Source organism: Ornithorhynchus anatinus, chromosome 8 (assembly GCF_004115215.2).
Source record: "Ornithorhynchus anatinus isolate Pmale09 chromosome 8, mOrnAna1.pri.v4, whole genome shotgun sequence".
NCBI lineage: Eukaryota > Metazoa > Chordata > Mammalia > Monotremata > Ornithorhynchidae > Ornithorhynchus > Ornithorhynchus anatinus.
Window position 1 is genome coordinate 10,464,142 of NC_041735.1, and position 19,507 is coordinate 10,483,648.

General features: G+C 38.8%; 1 protein-coding gene across 3 annotated transcripts in view; it reads left to right on the top strand.

Annotated features, from left to right (window-relative positions):
* TSHZ2 (teashirt zinc finger homeobox 2) overlaps positions 1–19,119 on the top strand; it is a 359,031-nt gene extending 339,912 nt beyond the window's left edge. For all 3 annotated transcript variants that reach the window (XM_029070274.2, XM_029070280.2, XM_029070282.2), the window contains exon 4: positions 11,476–19,119. Coding sequence is in view for 2 of the 3 variants with exons in the window: in XM_029070282.2 (XP_028926115.1) it covers positions 11,476–11,489 (14 nt within the window). In the remaining variant the exon portion in view is untranslated. The remainder of the gene's footprint in view (positions 1–11,475) is intronic.
* The last annotated feature ends 388 nt before the right edge of the window (positions 19,120–19,507 follow it).

Here is a 19,507-nt window from a genome sequence, read left to right on the forward strand (position 1 = left end):
GTTTGTATCATAAGGCTTACTTTTATAACCTAGGCCAAAAGTAAATGTCCTAGGATATGGACTGGAAAAACTTGATTGGGGCGTAGTCACTGGAAATTCCAAACACACTGTCCATCACTGGGGAATGTTCTTGAAATTTTCTCCAACAATTTTGGGGGTATGATTTTTTTTTTCTTTCAAAAATCTTGTGACTCAAGATATGAAAACACCACTATCATTGGAAAAAAAGGCTTCCTGGTCAGGATACAGACTGTTCATCAAAGCTTTTAAGTTTCCTTCTAAATTAACCGTATAGGCAGTCCAAACCAACATTTATAGGTAGAAAACTCACCCATACTTCTTTGAATAAATCTGTGCAGTTCCAATTTTTTTGAGATGGAATAGTACAGTGAGCCAAACTAATAATTATGCCATTGAAAAATGATAGTGCTACCCGAAAGCAATTTGTTCTGATGGTTCCTAGGTGAAAAGAAAAAGGAATTTAACTTTTGTCTTCTACATTTTGGCTGCAGCTGCCAACACTAAGCATCTTTCAGGGAGGGCAGATGGTGCCCTGTACAATGAACAGTTTAATCTTTAGAAAATGAAACAACCTTGCCAGAAAACTCCATTTTTCTTCCGGAGCACATTGTCAATATCATGTGCTCAAATATACAGCGAAATTGATGACTAGCCCTGATTTATAGACCCAACAACAATTAAATGATTACCTTTCTCTTTTGGTGCCTGGGCTTCCTGAACTATCTACAAATATATTTTTCCCCAGTACTAATAATAGGGAGTAACCAATTAAAGTATCTGTGGGCTGTTAGGCCTGAACCGGGAACAGCTATTTTTCCACATATGATTTTGTTTGGGAAGCCTCCATTCTGTATGTGGCATGGAGGCTTATGTCCAGATCTTGTTGTTTGGATTGTGTAGCTACAACAGGAGATGGGCTAGCCCTGCCTCCAATTCTGACTAGGAACCGTGATGTCACCATATCAACCTAGTTGACAGGAAGCATTTCGAGCTTGTCCATCCACCTCCTTTCTTCCTTATTTCTCCACCCCCTCAGGAAGCACAGGAGAGATGAGGCCGTGCCAGGATCCAGGCAGCTGATGATTGGAAGTAGGGATGGTGGGCCATAGCGGCCCCCTGAGACAGCAGATGTTAATAAAGCAGACACCCGATATCATCAGGTGACCTGAACTAGAAAGCTCTATGAGCCAAATGGTCAATGCTCCCACTCTTCTGTTGGGTGGCCTTGCGCACTTAGCCGCTTTGTCAATTTCCTCATCCGTAAAATAAGGATAAGATATCCTTACCTCTTAGTTTGTGAGCAAAACATTTCTCCCTTTATTCATCCCCCCCTCCCAGCCCCACAGCACTTATGTACATATTTGTAATTATATTAATTCCTATCTCCCCCACTGGACTGTAAGCTTGTTCTGGGCAGGGAATGTGTTTATTGCTATGTGGTACTCTCCTAAGTGCCTAGTACCGTGCTCTGCACATAGCAAACACTCAATACCATTGAATTAATGAATGAAATTGTGTCCAATCTGATTTTCCTGTTTCTGCTCCAGTGCTTAGCACATAGAAAATGTATGAAACCATTATTATTATTTTAGAAATTATCATTTCCAACAGATTTATCTCACTGTCTTTAATGATTATCTTTTCACTTTAAAAATAATCAAGATTGAGGGTGGGGAAGAGATTTCTGCCTTTCTTTTTCCACTCCCTAAGGCTGTATCATCATCATCGACACTTACTGAATGCCTACTGTGAGCAGACTAACCTCACAGCACTTTTGTATATATTCATCTGTAATTTATTTTAATGTCTTTCTCTCCCTCTAGTCAATCAATCAGTGGTATTTATTGAGTACTTACTAAGTGCAGAGCGTTTTACTAAGCACTTGGGAGAGTTTGATACAACAGAATTAGTGGAGACATTCCCTGCCCTTAGCGAGCTTGGGAGTCCAGAGGGGGAGAACTCCTTGTGGGCAGAGATTCATTCAATCATATTTATTGAGCACTTACTGTTTGCAGAGTATTGTACTAAGTGCTGGGGAAAATACAAGACAACAATAAATCAACTATACCTCCTTTGTATTAAACTCTTGCAAATGTTTAGTCCAGCATTCTGCACACCATAAGTACTCAGTAAACACCATTGATTAATTACACTAGAAATGAGTAAGCTGGTTACTTTATCCCAATCTAAGTGTGCAGTTTGGGTTCCCACAGCTGTCATACTGCCCAAAAGGTGTGCTTTCTGAATTAGAGCTTTGACTCTTCTCCTATCTATTCTCTGAAGTTGAAAGATTTGCAGGCAATGAAAAAGCTCTCTGTTTCTCCACCATCTGCTTATATGTGTCTCCACCATCTTGATAGGTGTGTTTCATTGCCTCTTTCTGACATGCTGGTATTTTCACAGAGCAAGATAACAGAAAGCCTTTCTGAAGACAAGGATGTCAGTGGGGCGCCTCCCTCTCAGAGTTAGCCGCCGTCCACACTGGCAAAGCAGAAAGTTGAGAAAATTATCCAGTGCTCTTAATCAATATGGATGCCCAAATTTGTAAATCATCTTTATCAACGGAATGCTCCTTGAGGGCAGGGATCATCTCTAACATCTGTATTTTACTCTCAAAAGGGCTTAGTACAGTGCTCCGCACAAAGTAAGCACTAAAATTCCATTGATTATTTATTGAGCATCTACTTAATGCAAGGAACTATAGTAGGCTCTTGAAGAACTTAAAATAGAAAGAAGAATTGCAGTTTTTGCCCTCTAGGATCTTACAATCTAATGGAAGAGGTATTCCTCAGAGTAGGGGAGGGGATCTTGTCTGAGCTACCTAGACATCACCAGGCACTGCATTAGGGAATGGTGGTATATGTGAGAGCCGATACCCAGGTTGAATTGTCCCATGTGTGCTTGTGTTTGTGAGTATACGTTTGGGTGGTGGGAGAGGGGGAAGGGGTCTCTCTGGGACAGGAGCTTGGGGAAGCCCCCCATACCACATGCCCTTGGTTCCCACACAACCTCTGAGCAGCCTCTGGTCACAGGCCCAGTAAATCTATTTCAGAAAATCATTCTGCAGAGAAACATTGCAACTGACCTGATTGCTGACCCAGTGGATCATTCTCCTAGGAAAATAATTTAACAATGGAAACACAGTAAGCAAGATGATTTCCAAGCAAATGTTGCTAATGCCTGCCTCAAATCCTCAGCTCTGACAGCTAGTTTTATTTCTCTATTACCTAGAGCTAGCTGCTGCTAAATTGTAGACTGTACAGACTGTACAGTCTCTCTAGACTGTAGACTCCTTGTAGGCAGAAAATGTCTATCAACTCTGTTGTACTCTCCCAAGAGTTCAGTGCAGTGCTCTGCACACAGTATTCACTGCTGCTGCTGAAAAGGTCCTGGCAGAGAACCTATACTTACACATTTCCACAGGTAGATAAGCATCCCACCCACCCCCAAACTGTAAGTGCTCTCAAATTTCATTAAAGGCCAGGTGAAAAATCCACTCAGAGTAGGAAAGAGGTGACTTTATACAAATAACTCAGGGGTCCCCAAAAGTCATTTTATCACTGCATTCTTCTAATCTATATGAAAGAAATACATACAGTGCTCTGCCTTCAATAAATACCATTGATTGATTGATTAGTTGCTATAAGAATAAGGAATTTTTTGACACCCTGAGCATTTGGATGCACATGTATCCCCTATTTTCTTATAGGTTTTGATATCATTATATTAACATTGGATGACCAGACGTTCTGATTTAGGCAGGACAGTCAAGAAATTTCAAAGTTGGCCCCATCTACTTCAGGTGCTTCAGGACAATGTGCATTTCCTGAAATCTTTAAAAACAAAGCTTAATGAAGATTCCATGCAACTCTGTTAATGGGAGCGAAGGATCACATGGGAAAGAGGGAGTTAGTGTACTTAAACTTGCACTTTGCCATTCCCCCACCTCTAATTTATTTTATTGCCTGTCTCCTCTTCTAGACTGTGAGCTCCTTGTGGGCAGGGATCATTTAGTACAGCATTATGCACTCAGCAAGCATTCAGTAAATAGCACTGATTAATTGAAGCTGGAGCTTGGTTCTGGCCACCTAAGTAGGAAGGAGTAGGATTAAATCCCCATTTTACAGATGGTGTAATTGAGGCACAAAAAAGTTAAGTGACTTGCCCAAAGTCACACAGCAGACACGTGGCAGAGATGGGATTAGAACGCAGGTCCTATGAAACCCAGGCCCTTGCTCTTTCATTCATTCAATCGTATTTATTGATGTTTACCGTGTGCGGAACACTGTACTAAGCACTTGGAAAGGACAGTTCAGCAATAAAGAGAGACAATCCCTGCCCACAATAGGTTTACAGTATAGAAGGGGGGAGACATACATCAAGCAAGTAAACAAACATCAGTAGCATCAGTATAAATAAAATTATAGATATAATAATAATGGTATTTGTTAAGCGCTTACTATATGCCAAGCACTGTTCTAAGCACTGGACAAAGTAATGAGGTTGTAATGAGACTACAAACATCAGTAGCATCAGTATAAATAAAATTATAGATATAATAATAATGGTGGTATTTGTTAAGCGCTTACTATATGCCAAGCACTGTTCTAAGCACTGGATTAGATACAAAGTAATGAGGTTGTCCCACATGGGGGTCACAGTTAATCCCCATTTTACAGATGAGGTAACTGAGGCTCAGAGAAGTTAAATGACTTGCCCAAGGTCCCACAGCAGACAAGTGGCAGAGTCGGGATGAGAACCCATAATCTCTGACTCCCAAGCCCATGCTCTTTCCACTAAGCCCCGCTGCTTCTCTAATGTACAAATCAAAACAAGTAAACAGGTATTAATATAATTAAAGAGAATTATAGATAGGTACATATTTAGACAAGTGCCGCGGAACAGGGCGGGTTAGAGCAAAGGGACAGAGTTGGGGCGATGGGAGAGGGAGGGGGAGCTGAGGAAAAGGGGGGCTTCAACTAAGCCATGCTTAGTTACTTCATCTGTAAAATGGGGATTAAGACCGTGAGCCCCATGTGGGATGTGGACTGTGTCCTACCTGATAAGCTTGTATCTATCCCAGAGCTTATTACAGTGCCAGGAGCATAGTAAGAACTTACCAAATTCCATAAACAACAGCAACTGCATATCAAGATTTTCAACTCCCTCTTTAACCTCCTTCTCTTGCTCAGCTAGTTGCCCCTGCCACTTTGGAAAATGGAAAGAAAATTCACGGTGTGGGCCTACTTCCTTTTGATTGAACATGGCAATGTTTACTGAGACTACTTGAACTAGAGCAAAAACTGAAGTGTCACTGGCCTTAAGGAAAGGAAAAGTGTGAAAACTGCCTCTGTTTTTAGTCTGTTGTTGTTTGAATTAGCACCTCCTCCCTGACAATAAGAATTTGCACACTATTTCGTAGAAATTCGATTAAATAAGAATTCACATCCTATCTCCTTCCCTTCCTTATTGGTGGGCGTCAAGGCAACCACAGAGATTCCCAGGCTAGTTAGAAGGATTCAGTCTCATCCCCATAGTAGACTGGTAAAATTACAAACAATTGGCTAATTTGCATTAAATTTAAGCAAAATCTGTCAGATTTTTCTCCCTTCTCTTGTCTCAAGAAAAGGGCTGGAAACGTTTCCACAGAATTATTTAGGGTTTTTTTTTTTCCTACTAATGGAGGATTCCTTTCCCTCATTCTGACTTGATCAATCAATTTGTTGGTTACTTCCCTAGGCACTGCTCTCAGGAAATTGACCCTCAGGTAAAGGCAGGTCTGAGAACTCCATGCCACTTGTTCAATCTGATCTGTTTGCTTCAGGTTCCATGAGCCATTCTGTTGTGTCCATCTATCGTACATGGCACTTCACTAACTTTTATAAATACCAGGAATTTTGACTCTTTAAAAAAAAGCAGAACTACTCAATTAATTTTTGTTAGTTTCAGTAAATTACATTTTACTTTTCCTTTCCACTCAATCACAACAGATTTTAGGGCTGAAGTCACATTGTTACTAACTTGGGTTTCAAATTGTCCCTTTTTTTATAGTTATGTTTGTCAGCATCAAGCACTCTTTTAAAATCTATAAGTATCTTTTGAAGATGAAAATGTTCCAATGAAAATGGATATCGGGGAGATAAATTATATGGTCAGATATGTGACCATACATGTGAGAATGATCTAATGTTAATACAGAATTGCTGAATGTATCGACAATAATTATAAACATCGAAGCCTCACTCAAATTTTCCCTTGTCCATGATCATTATATTGTCCTGTTCTTCTCCACCGTATTTTATTCCTTGAAAGGAAGACATTATATAGGCAGTTTTTCCAAATCCTGTTCATAAACCGAGGGGCTTTCAGTTTTGAACTGTTCAGTTATCTGAACAATTGTTACTCATTTCTGGCTCATTCCATTTCAATTGCTTATTGATTCCTAATTCTTAAATTTTCACTTAGATTGCTTTGGAAGTTTCTTTTTCAATCAGTTTAATGTGGATCATGAGTCTGTTGAGTAAAAACGAAAACTTGTCTTGAGTCAAACCTCACCTAGTCAGATTTTTTCACAATTAAACGATTGATCACACTTCCGATAAATGGGGTACTAAAGAGAAAAGATTAATCTAGCTTTCTAGAATTGTTAATAACATTTCTGACAGTAAACAGCACAATGACAAATGGGAAATTCTCTTTTTGGGGATGATAGGTGCTTAAATTCAGGATCAACTTTCTTCAAAGCCTTGTCAACATGGGTTTTAAAAGATTCATATTCAAAATATAATGATAAAGTGCCATTCTCTGCCTCCCAAAAATAGCTAAAATATAATTTCATCTAGATTACCTACCTTTAATTATAATTAAATAACCATTAATAGTTGAGCTTTTTCAAAGAGTTAAATTTTAAAGTTACCTTTGCAGCTGTTTCCTAAATCTATGTAGTCTGCAGTTGAAGTGTTTTCTTTAAGAAGCCTATTTTCTGCTGGCATAAAATTATCCTACAGTGACACATAAGTAGGTCGAATCACATCCAGTGACAACATATGCACTATTCCCCTGAGATTCTCTATGGCTTGCTGCTTGGCATTTTTCTGTTCTGAGGTCTGACCCTGTTTCCAACAGTTTCATCCGCCAGCCATTTTGCAGGCATTGATGAGGCAATTTCCAAACCATTTCAGCGGTAGCTTACAAAATAAAGCCAAACAGAAAATTCCTCAAATAACCCTGACCTTTTCCCCTGTAATGGGTATTCAAGGTCCTGGGGTTGATGGGATGTAAATTCCAAACAGATTCAGTTATCACCAACTCAGTTATCACCAGATATGTCCTGGGTTTAATATCACAATATAAGTAATCATAATAATAGTATTTGTTTAGCACTTACTATGTGTCAAGGACTGTTCTAAGTGCTGGGGAAGATACAAGGTAATCAGGGTGGACACCGTCCCTGTCCCACATGGAGCCCACAGTCTTAATCCCCATTTTACAGATGAGGTAACTGAAGCCCAGAGAGGTTAAGAAACTTGCCCAAAGTCACACAGCAGGCAAGTTCCCGAGCCGGGATTAGAACCCATGACCTTCTGACTTCCATGCCCATGCTCTCTTCACTACACCATGCTGCTTCTCATATTGGGCACGCTTAGCCCATAGACAAGAGTGATCATTTAAACTAGGTCTCCCTTATCGTGTGCGTCTGAAGAGGATTACTAGGTTCTCCAGTGAGCACTATCGCAGCTAAGACAGTCCCTGCTATCACCAATCCTGCAAGATGGTCAAGGCGACGGCAGGGTCAGTTCACCAGCCTCCTAGACATAAGCTGTCAATCATGGAAATTCCAGGCCACTCAGTAGTCATCCCCAAGGTATTACATACCATACGCCTTCTGTCTTGTCTTTTTGAATCCAACCTAGCCTTTACTCGTGAGCTGAGCTCAGTTGTGCCCCCAGAAAGGACTAATCACTTGTTCGAAAACAAGATTAGAACAGTGATGGCAATTAAGCCGTAGGCAGTTTCAGCTTGGATTCTTTTTTTGTTGTTTTCAACTGCCACGGCCCATGCCTGGTGTAGACGCCTATAGTGTGTGATGTGAAATGAAAGAAAAATAAAGATCAAACACTGGAGGTTCGTCACACTGGAGGTTCGTCTTCCTTCATACCCACCACGCTTCCCTTAAACTGTGTCTGCACAGCTAAGTAATGTGGAGCTCTGAGTGAATTCTCCTCTAACTATAAATAGCTGATTGATATTTAAAAGAATTGCTAAGTTTTGATCTGAGTGGCCCACCTCACAACTCTGTTTCATTCTACCTGTGGAAACCCAGCTTCGGTTTCAAAAACACATCTTTCTAACTGCTTCCCATGCTGAGGGTGTCCAAGCTTTCTTTACATTCACAGACACTTCCAAAAGAAATAACTCTCCTAGCAATAGCCTATCTTCTGTGTGCTCCGGTTATTGTTCGTTCCATTGGCCTCCTTTTCTTTGTCTTCCCCTTCCTTTCCTTCCCATTTACATGTTTTGCATACCCTTTCCTAGTTGGAGGAGAATGCAAATAATTATGATCAAGTTAGTTGCCTCACTGAACAGGTGCTTTTCAAAAACAGGAACCCACCTCTGAGCAAACCTGCCCTAAAGTGCCTTAACTAGAAGCAAGAAGGGATTTCAAGCCCTAACATATCCAAATTAAATACATATAATTTTTTCCATCGGTTGGTGGCTCCATAATTAATGCAAAAATAAGTACATTTTTCCGCCTGGCTTTCCCTCACAAGCTCTGCTTAATGAACACCACCAATGACTTTTTTTAGATATGTAATTAAAATTGTTATGCATTTTCATTTTATTTTTATAGCAGCCGCTCAACATTTAAAAAGAAATATCCATGCAGCGGCACAGCTTGGCCCCGGCTACCTTTTGAAAGCCAGCCAGAACTGATGGCTTTTGGGGGGAAATTCAAACTACATCGTTCACATTTAAAAACAAGAACTTACCCCCTGTTTTGTGCTCCTTCTAGTTTTAATTTTTTTAGGCACAATTACAATGTACTGCCCATAGGATAAGTGAAAAAAGACACCTTTTCAAATAAATTGGTAATGGGAAAAAATGTTGAATTGAAGCATGATAAAAGCCTGCTTCATGTCTTTCTGCTCTCAGTAGAGCAAGGCTAACTGGTATTTTCCCAAACGGCAGGTTTTCCCATCTAGCTGAGTCAGAATAAGGGGGAAAAGAAAATAAAACAGTTTACTGTAGAACAGTGAACTGGCATTATATGTAACAGTAATAGTTGTAATAATGGTATTTTTGGACCCCTCTATATACTGTTTTGAGCTTTTCGTAAATTACTACAGAAGTACACGGAAGCAATAGAAAATACAACAGAAACATTTCCTGCCCACAAGGAGCTTACACGCCACAAGGGAAGACAGACATAAAGATATTTACAAATAGGGTAAGAGATTAAATTGGCTCTATATAGACCCATGAATACCAAGGACAGGTGTGACTGTAGGTTTGTTGGTCCATGGTTCCTTGTTCGAGGTAAATGTGATATTAAAGAATTGAGGCTAAAATGAACATCCCAGGGCCCTGGGATGAGGTCCAGGAAGGGGCCAGAAGATCAGAACACACTTCCAGTATTTCATGGGAGGGGCTCTGGTCGTGGCATTTATTATCAACTGTCATGTAAGAGAAGTTTACCCTGTTACAGAGGAAAACTAAAGTCCAGAGAAGAAATGAATTCCCCCTAATATTCTGGCAAACCACTGACAGAGCCAGGAACCAAGCCTAAATGTTATAACACCATTGCTTTATTTTTCTGAAGGTTGGGTACACCCAGGGGGCTGCTTTCTCCTTCTGAAGGACCCCCATTTGGAGAATGTGCTCAACACACCCTTAGGGTGTGATACATGAAAAAAGCTGAGAGTTTGGGATGAGGCAGGAAAGAGAAAGAGAGAGGAGACACTCTCGTGGTAGCGGATGCGTCCTTTTCATAATCATCACTGGAATACCAAATGGCGTTCAGACTAATCTCACATCGTCAGAGAGGGGCAGCAAAGATGATCTAATAAAGGTGATGAAAATTGAGTTTAAAATGTTAGGTGGCTCCCAATGCCACAGTGAAATTTTTAAACACACAGAGCAGTTGCCAAATCTTCGGCACCTCTCTATTCTTCTCCTAAAAGCCTGGGTCACCTTTCATTTTTGAAATATATGACTTATAGATGATAAACATCACTTCGAGGACCTCCCCAGTTTCAGTGCATTTGGGTTCTAATCGTGCATAGACACATTGTTTGGCAACGTTTTAGTGGAAAGTTTGTTTTGAATTGTGTTCTATCCTGTTTGCAGATTTAACCAATCTCTGAGCAACTCATCTAAGGAATCACATTAATCCCATTGATCAATGGGTCATATTTATTGCGTGTTTACTATGTGCAGAGCACAGTACTAAGTGCTTGGAAGAGTACAATACAACAGAATTAACAGAACAGGTTCCCTGCCCGTAACAAGCTTAAACCACAGCTCTCCTTAGGTACTTCCCAGTACAAATCAGTTAATAAAGGCCCCGATTATGGCCATGTATCTGAAGAGCTTGTTGAGGTCCTTTCAAACTGTGAGGTAAACTAAGAGGGAGAATCATGGCCCGAGTTAGCAGTGGCACCTCATAGAGCACAGGATTCAGAGCCCAGCACGCTCACTTCACTCTACTAAAGCCAACCTACACACTGTACCTCCATCTTATCTATCTCGCCGCCAAGCCTTCACCCACTACCTGCCTCTGGCCTGGAACTCCCTGTCCCTTCATATCTGACAGACCATCACCCTCCGCACCTTCAAAGCCTTATTAAAATCCCATCTCCTCCAAGACGCCTTCCCCAACTAAGCCCTCATTTCCCCCACTCCCTCTGGCACTTGGATTTGTACCCTTTATTCCCCCCACTCTCAGCCCCCCCACACTCACGTACATATCTGTAACTTATCCGCATTAATGCCTGCCACCCACTTAAAACTGTAAGTTCCTCGTGGGCCGGGAACATGGCTACCAACTCTGATATAGTGTATTCTCCCAAGTGCTTAGTAGTGTTCTGCACGTGGGAAGCACTCAAATATGATTTACTGAGACCTGGATTCTAATTCCACCTCTGTTACTTGCCTGGGGTGTGACCTAGTCATTTAATTTCTCTGAACCTCAGCCCTCTCAACTGTAAAACAGGGATTGAATACCTGTTCTCCCACCCACAAAGACCGTGAACCTTATGTGGGGCAGGGATTGTGCCAGTTCTGTTATTTCTGAATCCACCACACTGCTTGGCAGATAATAAGTAAGCATTTAACAAACACCACTTTTATTTTCCTTAGGTCAGGCCAGCCATTGTTTTTAAAAAAAGAAAACAAAACAACTTGACTTTACCTAAAGAATAATGAATATTTTTGTTGTTCTGATTCATATTACAGGACAAATGCCTTAGTTTCAAGTTTCTCGTCTGAGCTTCTCACACTGAGCCGTTCTCCATGTGTCATCCCGCTCCGGACACTGAACTCCTGACAACCTGCCCCGAGAAGACTGCCAAAAAAACACCACCTATTCTTCTTCATCCTCACTAACAATTTGGTAATGAAGTATCGATTTCCACTTCTCAGCTTATGGACGATATTAGATTTTCATTGATAAACTGCACCGGGGCTGTCTCGTCTCCACTGTCCCCTTTCCGCTGTCACTATAACAAAGTGCCACTGAAGAAAGATAATGACTGAAAACATTGATGTACTTATTTCATCAATTTGTAACACTTGACAGCTTAAAAAAAAAGTATAATTCCTCATAGTTTAATGTCCAAGTGGGCTGCTCTCGATGTAGTCACATTGGAAGCTTACTTTTCATGGTAATGTCCATTTCCTATTTATAACCCCTTTGGGATAGTTTGTCTAAAGGAAATGTTTCTATTCAGTGCAGCTATTACTGTTGCACCTGGGTTGCCCAATCCAGCCTCTGCACTAGGGAACAATACATCACAGTAAGTAGGAGAATTATTAAGTTAAAACAGATTCTGAGCCAAAAAACCTCTGAACAATGTTAATCTTCTGAGCAAGTTGTTCAGCTATCCATGTTTAACCATCTGGCTGCCACACATTTCCATCAGTTTTGCTGGAGGTTTTTTGTTGGTGTTTTTTTGGTTACTTGATTCCTCACAAAAATTCAAAATCATGCAGCCTTTTGGTTAGAGGACTGCGAAATGGAGGAATCTTGAAACAAATATTATGCACACATTTTCAGACCCCAAAATGTGAAAGGATGACCTCTTCAAAGATTGAACACTAAACTAATCCTGTAGGATCTGTATTTATAGTCTGCAAATCGCAGATTAGCTTTATATTCAACGGAAAGCACAAAATCGGGTGTCCATTTTAAATGTGTTCCTACAACTTTTTTCATTAAAACTTTGAGGCCCCAATTTTAATTTGTGGAATATTCACGTTAATAATGAGATCTAATTAAGACATCCATTAAAAGCCCGTTAAAGTTAATTTAACGTAAAAATTCCAATAGAACTGTATTAGATTTTCTCCATTAAATTAACGTTATGGATTTTTAACGGATGTCTTAATTATACGTTATTATTAACGGGAATACTGTATTACACAGATTAAAATCAGGTCCTAAGTCAACTGAGAAAAGCTTACTGGGGGTTTCAATACTAAAAATCTTCCATACCTAGTGCACTGTTTGGAAAATCAGGAATAGATCTTTTTGCTATAGCAGAGCCTTTCCCGTATAGCTGAAGCCACCTAGAATAGATAAATCCATCATTGCTTTTAAAGAATGAATTTCCTTATTCTCAAAGGATAAATAAGTCTGGATCAAGTTATAAACCGTTACTCTGTTACAGATGAAATATTCAAACTATGTGAGGCACAGAACTGGGAACTGAAAGATTCAGAAATGAGACGTTCTTTGTTTTAATTACCCAGGATAGTATCAAAGCCCATTGCCCACAGAATGAAACCAAAAGATTCCATTCTCTTTTTCTAGTAGAGGTAGTAATGCATTGGAATTGTTTTGGAAATTTTGACATGATCCCTAAACTCAAAATAAAAAAAAAGTCTTCTTATTTACCTCCTAGGGAAAGTGTTGCCCTTATGCCACATATAATAGCAAATTGCTTTTTTTATGGCATGCATAACCTAGATGGGAAAAAATATGGCGCTTCAGGGAAGGAGGGAAAAAGTAAATGAAGTTCCAGGAATGTCATTCTGAAGTAATGAGGCATGGACAGAAAATATACCCCTCACATCATCGGATTGAGATGGCAGTCGAAATAGCTTCATTGAAGTGTCAGCACTCATCCATCAATCAATCATCCACAAGGAAAAATAGCAACACTCCAACGGGGCGGCTTTTATGGGATTTACTCATGGGCATAGGGAATAGCAGCTCAAATGTAGTTCTGACATGAAAAGCAAGGTGCTGATATTATTTTTTATGATGGGAGGATCATAAAGTGAATTGAGAACAGCGAGGTCTGTCTTTGCTTAACCTATTCAACTGGAAATGAACGGAGCTCAACTGGAAATGAACAGAGTCTTGAGATGGGTTAAGATTGAAGTGCAAACTGTGCTGAGCACTGTCCATTGACAACAAAATTCTATTAAAGAAAAGTCAATGCATTAGCACTGGGTCTCGCTAAGCTGTTAAATTGCACACTCCAATCCAAGGTTATTAAATGAAGTTATGTAATACAGACCCCGTAGCATGAATCCTAAAGTAATACTTATCTACAATTCCACTTCAAGGAAACGGTGCATTTCCAAAATGCGAGAGATGATTTTCAATCTCTAAAAAAAAATCATATTTACACTTTCCTGATGTTATTTCTTTGGGGAGAAGTAGGGAAATTTGCTGAGACTACTAAATCACCAGTGAGTACACCAACAGATGCCAGGAGGCCTGCTTCTTCTTTTGAGCATCAAGGTTTAGGCTAGAGCCATTAGTTAATCACACATCCATTTTATTCACGTGAGATAAAGCTAACACTACCTTAGTCAGTCTTTGGGCTGTCTAGCAGTGTTAACCACAAACTCATAGATTCATTTTTTTTTTTCCCGAAGAGAGGGTATTTATAATGTTTTATGCCCTGAGCGATGCCTAGCTGTTTGGAGAGCGTGGCACAGCGAATCTAATTTAAATGATGCTCAAACACCAACGAGAATGCCTCGAGTCTTTGAGTTGAACATTAGTATTTCTTTTGGCTAGGGATCTTCCTCTTTCCCAGATCTCCATATTTGACTTTCTAATGGCATCATGATCACCTGACCATGTGTGTGAATCCCTAACTGTTCACTGAAGTGAAGGTGTATGTAGGTAGATGCCATTTTGTAGAATGGTTAATGAAATATTGATGCATTGCAGGGTGCTCTGGATCGAATGGGTACAACAGAAAAATGAGAAAAGTAGCTCAAAAACAGAGTCTGATTTACTCACGAAAACTAGGCCAGCCCATGAGGTGGACTAGCTACTTTGGATAGGATTTACCTACTAGAGAGTATTCATGCTTGAAGGGGAACCTATTTGAACTTTTTTGATTCTCCCTCAGGAATAGTCCACTTGTTTCTTTAATAAGATTTTTAGGGAAAGTAAAGTTGTCTTTACTTGTGACACTCAAAGAACAAATAGATCATACAAATTGGATCATACCCTAAAAGCTGCTCATAATTATGGCATAAACTGGACAGCATGGGAAGTCATTTGCGACTTTTAAAGTCTCAAAGTTTTAAAAATGCACCACTAAGATGGGTGTGCTGACTGATTTGCATATACAGAAATTAGTCATTTTGGGCAAGAACTGAAATATTTATCCAAAACAGGCAATTACTAGCTGCTGTTCAGTTCACACTAAAACATGGGGGGATTTTATTCATTCATACAGATAGACAAATGAATTCATTGAGTTTATGCTATGGAAGCTGAAACTTTAGCCCTTAAGATATACAATGATGTCCTACTTTTAGCTTTAAACCCCAAGATCACATCTTGAAAGATGTTGAGTTTGATTACTAGACATCGATAACGTTCATCACACCTCTCTCTGGAGTCTTCCCTCTTTTTCCTCATTTTGTATGCTTGTAAACTTTGTATATTTTATTTAAAACCAAAAAGAAAATCATTTCAACATAGTTCCCAATACTAAAAATAACTGAGCAGAAATAAAGGGTCTGATTCTAAGATGGAAAATGCTGAGTTTAAAAAGACCCCCCCCCGCAATCATAACCATACTGTTGATTAAATTTGTGCTAAGTAACATTAAAAATGGCATATATTCATCCCCCATGCGTTGGAGGTAAGAAAATCAAAAATGAACTTTAAAGGTGAATTTCATGCTAAAAAGGTTAGCGAGATGCTATAATGCTAATTTCATTTGCTCAATACCAAACTGGGGCACTCTCAAATACCCGTGAAATGTTTTTTGGCAAGGCTTGATATGAAAAAAGTGAAACAAATTATAATCAAGGCAGGGAGAATTTTTACGTTCTAAGAAAATTAGGAAGGTTCTCAGATAATCTCCAGGAGAATTGTAAGTTTTGGGTTTTTGGTTTTTTTTTTACTTTTCCCCAAGTTAAAAACAAATTCTAAAATGAGACCTTGTTGCTATTATTTCCTGTGATATGGTGTTTGCCATCTTTATCAATAAGCTATATCAGTGCACAAGCAGAATCTTCCTTTACTTGTGTTCCCATTTAAATTGAGCAGAATGGGTATACCTTCATAAAACTGCTCACGGGCAAAGTTATACAGAACTAAAGAGAAAATAGATATTGTGAATTAAGACGTCACTATTTTAAAATGCCTGAATAAGATGCTACAGATATCATCGCATTTCCTCTAATATATCTAGTGTGAATAGTTGTTCCAAGAGCTTGTAGTTGAAGAAATTTCTGACTGTCACCGCCATATTCTCTAACCCATAGGTCCTTAGATGAAAACCTATACAAAATGGCCCATAGGAGAAAACAGATTAAATGTCCAAAATATCCACATTCACATTGTTTTGATTTGCATTTACACCATCAATGTATCTAACTGTGTAAACCCGTTTCTGTAAAGTGCAAACAATATTTCTTTTGAGATGAATTCCCTGAAGAAATTGCCAGAATCTGACAAATTTATTCCTTTTTTTAATCTTGAAGAAAAAAAAAAGGGAATTGTGATGTGATGTGACGACTGAATTATCAAGAAACAGAAATCCACGCTTGGGTGTCATCCCCAAGTGAAGAGCTGTATTTATAGTACTTAAACAGCCATTCAATTATATCTCAGATGTGAAAGACTTGTACGGCAATATTTTCACTCACTAAATGGTCCGTGTAACATTCAGGAAGTGTATTCATATGTATGTGTGTACATATACGTATACATATGCACCCCACCACACACACACATACATATAGAAGTCCAGTAGTTCTGAGGAGAAAGTTAAAGCTGTGTGCATTCTGCATTGAATTAAAACAGCAGAACTCTCCAAGGGTGGAGATGCAATATTTTGCCTTTATAATGCAGCAAATGCTGGAATGTGCAATATAGGTTGCAAAAGCCGACAAGGTAAACAGTTCTTATTTGGCTCAGGGTAATAACTATCATACCTCTGGCCTAATATTCCAGAGAGCAACATTTATTAAACCCTTCCTTGTTTTCCTAATATATCTCGACTATGCCATCTTAACCATGAAGTTTCCATGTCCTATTTGAAGATAAAAGAGGTTTGTTGATCACCTGGTTACTTTAATAGTCATTCAACCCTTGCTGTGCACAACGTTTGTGGTATTTAGTAAATTTGGTATCCACCAGCTCTTCTGACATACTTGACCTTTGGTGTTAGTGGTAGATATTCTTTTTCCCTTCAAGAAAAAAAAGTAGAGGGAGATGTGGGAAATACCTGTATCCTTGATCAGAAGGAAAGTATATCTATTTCAACTAGGAACTACAAACCCAGTTTTTATATTATCCAAGTAAATCCGAGTTCTTTCAAAGAGAAATTGCAGCAACCTTATCTGTAGAATGTCTCGGTGCATACGCACTAATTTTGTAACACATGCATGCTGTATATAATGCATTTGCTTGTACACTAGAAGGAAAAGCCAAGCTGTTTCCTTGTGTATACTGCAGCTTGAATAGATGGAAAGTTAAGCCTTTGATGCATTTTTATACTGTATATAATTGTATATATTAACTCAATTGCCATGTTATGAACATAGATTTTGTTATATTTGCCCGTTTCTGTTTCCTACAAAACTGGTCCACAATGGGAATTTTTTCTTTCCTTTGGTATAGAAAAATATGCTTGCAACTTTTTTCTTGGTCATCATCTTTCAATAGTTTTGGAAGAAGTAGATTTGGGTTTACAGAGGAATTATGAAAAACAAGTCTGTCTATTTGCATGAGCCCTACCCAATTGCTGGATATAGGAAAAGAATTGTTCTAATTCTGAATTTTTTTTTAAAGGCATGCTTAACCCCTTGGGAAAACTGAAAACTCATACATGTAAAATTATTCTCTTTGTATTTTATCTAATAGTGCCTGAATTTTTTTTAAATGTCTTCTTAGAGGAACAATTCATAATTGTCAAAATTTGAAACATTAGCTTAATTTTGTTTTTATGACCTCGCAATTCTTTTCCTTATTTATTTTGTTGCTGTTATAATGGGCCCCCAGGCCATTTCTGACATTGGAGCGTTCTTCTTCTGCATTAAGGATGTTTTTAAAATTACAAAGATTATTGAGCCAACAGGCTGTTTTAATCAAAACCATGTTTCACTTGTTTTTGATGATTATGAATGGTCCTTCCAATAAAAAAAAAAAGTTTCTCCTAGGAGGATTATACCACCCAGTGGCCAAAAAGATTCATCACAGCTCTGTATCTGAACACTTCTCTCATCTCTTCTTTCAGTTTCGTGCTGTTATCCTCTCCTTCCTTGACACCCAGCCTTCTCCTCAGATGTTTGTATTACCAAGGTTCTCAAAGATGGCCACTATTTCCATTGCTTTTCCTCAAAGAATTGTCAAAGCAAAATCCTCAAATTGTGATAACGACATTTACCTTGGTTATGAACATTTCCGGAGTTCGTATTAGGGGGTAGATCTACCTCTGTTGTTTTGGCTTCCTCAAACGAGTTCTAAACAAACAGGACTGAGTATCCTCTTTCATTTAAGTCTGATCAGAACATGCATTTATCTGAGGCCTTTTCTGATATAAAGAGGTGGTATTGGGATGCACTCAATAAGATGTATGCTGTATGTTGGGGACAGCACAGACATTATCTGTAGAAGGAGAGGTTTCGTTGTTTTGTTGTTTTGGTTTTTTTTTATTTGCCACTGGAAATAAATTTTGAAGGTGGAAATGGAATAAAAACCTTAAATTATATCTCAGAGAACATTATTTTTTACATCAGAGATAGTTTTTTTTAAATAAAGTCATTCTAGTTTTAGAACTGTAACTAAAACCTAAATAATAGATCCTACTTCTTTAGCTGTTATTAAGAAGAAAACCTGCTAATATAATCCTGAGCTCCTCATTTCCATCAAAAAGGTTTATCTATGTGTGCTATTTACATTTTTAAACACGATCATGTTTTCCTTTGTGGCAGAAAATGTCTTCATACTGCATTTATTGGAAATAGACTGTTCACATCTGAAACCTTATCGTAATTTGCATCAGGAAACCCAACTGTCGACATTAAGGACTTGGGTGTGTTCAATTATGATTTTGCTGGAGGCTGTCCCTCAATTTAATGCTGCAGTCATTGAACTACCTTTCTGAAATCTAGCTGATACGGTGTACCATAGACATGCCTCACAACATCATTAGCTTTGCAAATGGCTTCATTTCAGTCAATGCAGTCGTCAGTTTTGGCCAATTGTAAAATGGAAATAAAAAAAAACAGATGCACTTAAAACATGAAAAGAATTATTTATATGATAAAAAATATATTTAGATTTTCAAAGCACAAAACTGAATAGAAGTGCTCTTTTTATGCTTTCTGAAGATGTTACTGTTAAAAGTCTTTCTACATCAGGCTTAATAAATCTGTAATGACATTTGATGGATTGATTTTTCTGTGTGTGTGTGTGTTTTAAAATGGCAAAAGGAAAAAGAAGAGAGAAAAAGAAAAAAGGCTGACCAGAGATACTAGGAAGTTAATCTACTGGAGATTATTTCTCTCTTTCCGTCTCTCTCTCTCTGTCTCTCTCATTCGGACATGTTGACCTTTTCTCAATCAAATAAAAATCAACCACTACCTTCCAATATTTGTTTCTACATATCTTTTGCTTCTTCCTCCTCTCGACTTCTCTGACCAGCTTATGCTCCGTTATTTATGATGTAATCTAGTCCAAGGCATTGGATGGCTGTCACACAAATTCAAGGATCGCAAGCCATAAAGCAGGCATGATTGAGATACCAAGTATCTTGCTCTCAAGTGCTCCACCTCAGAGTGA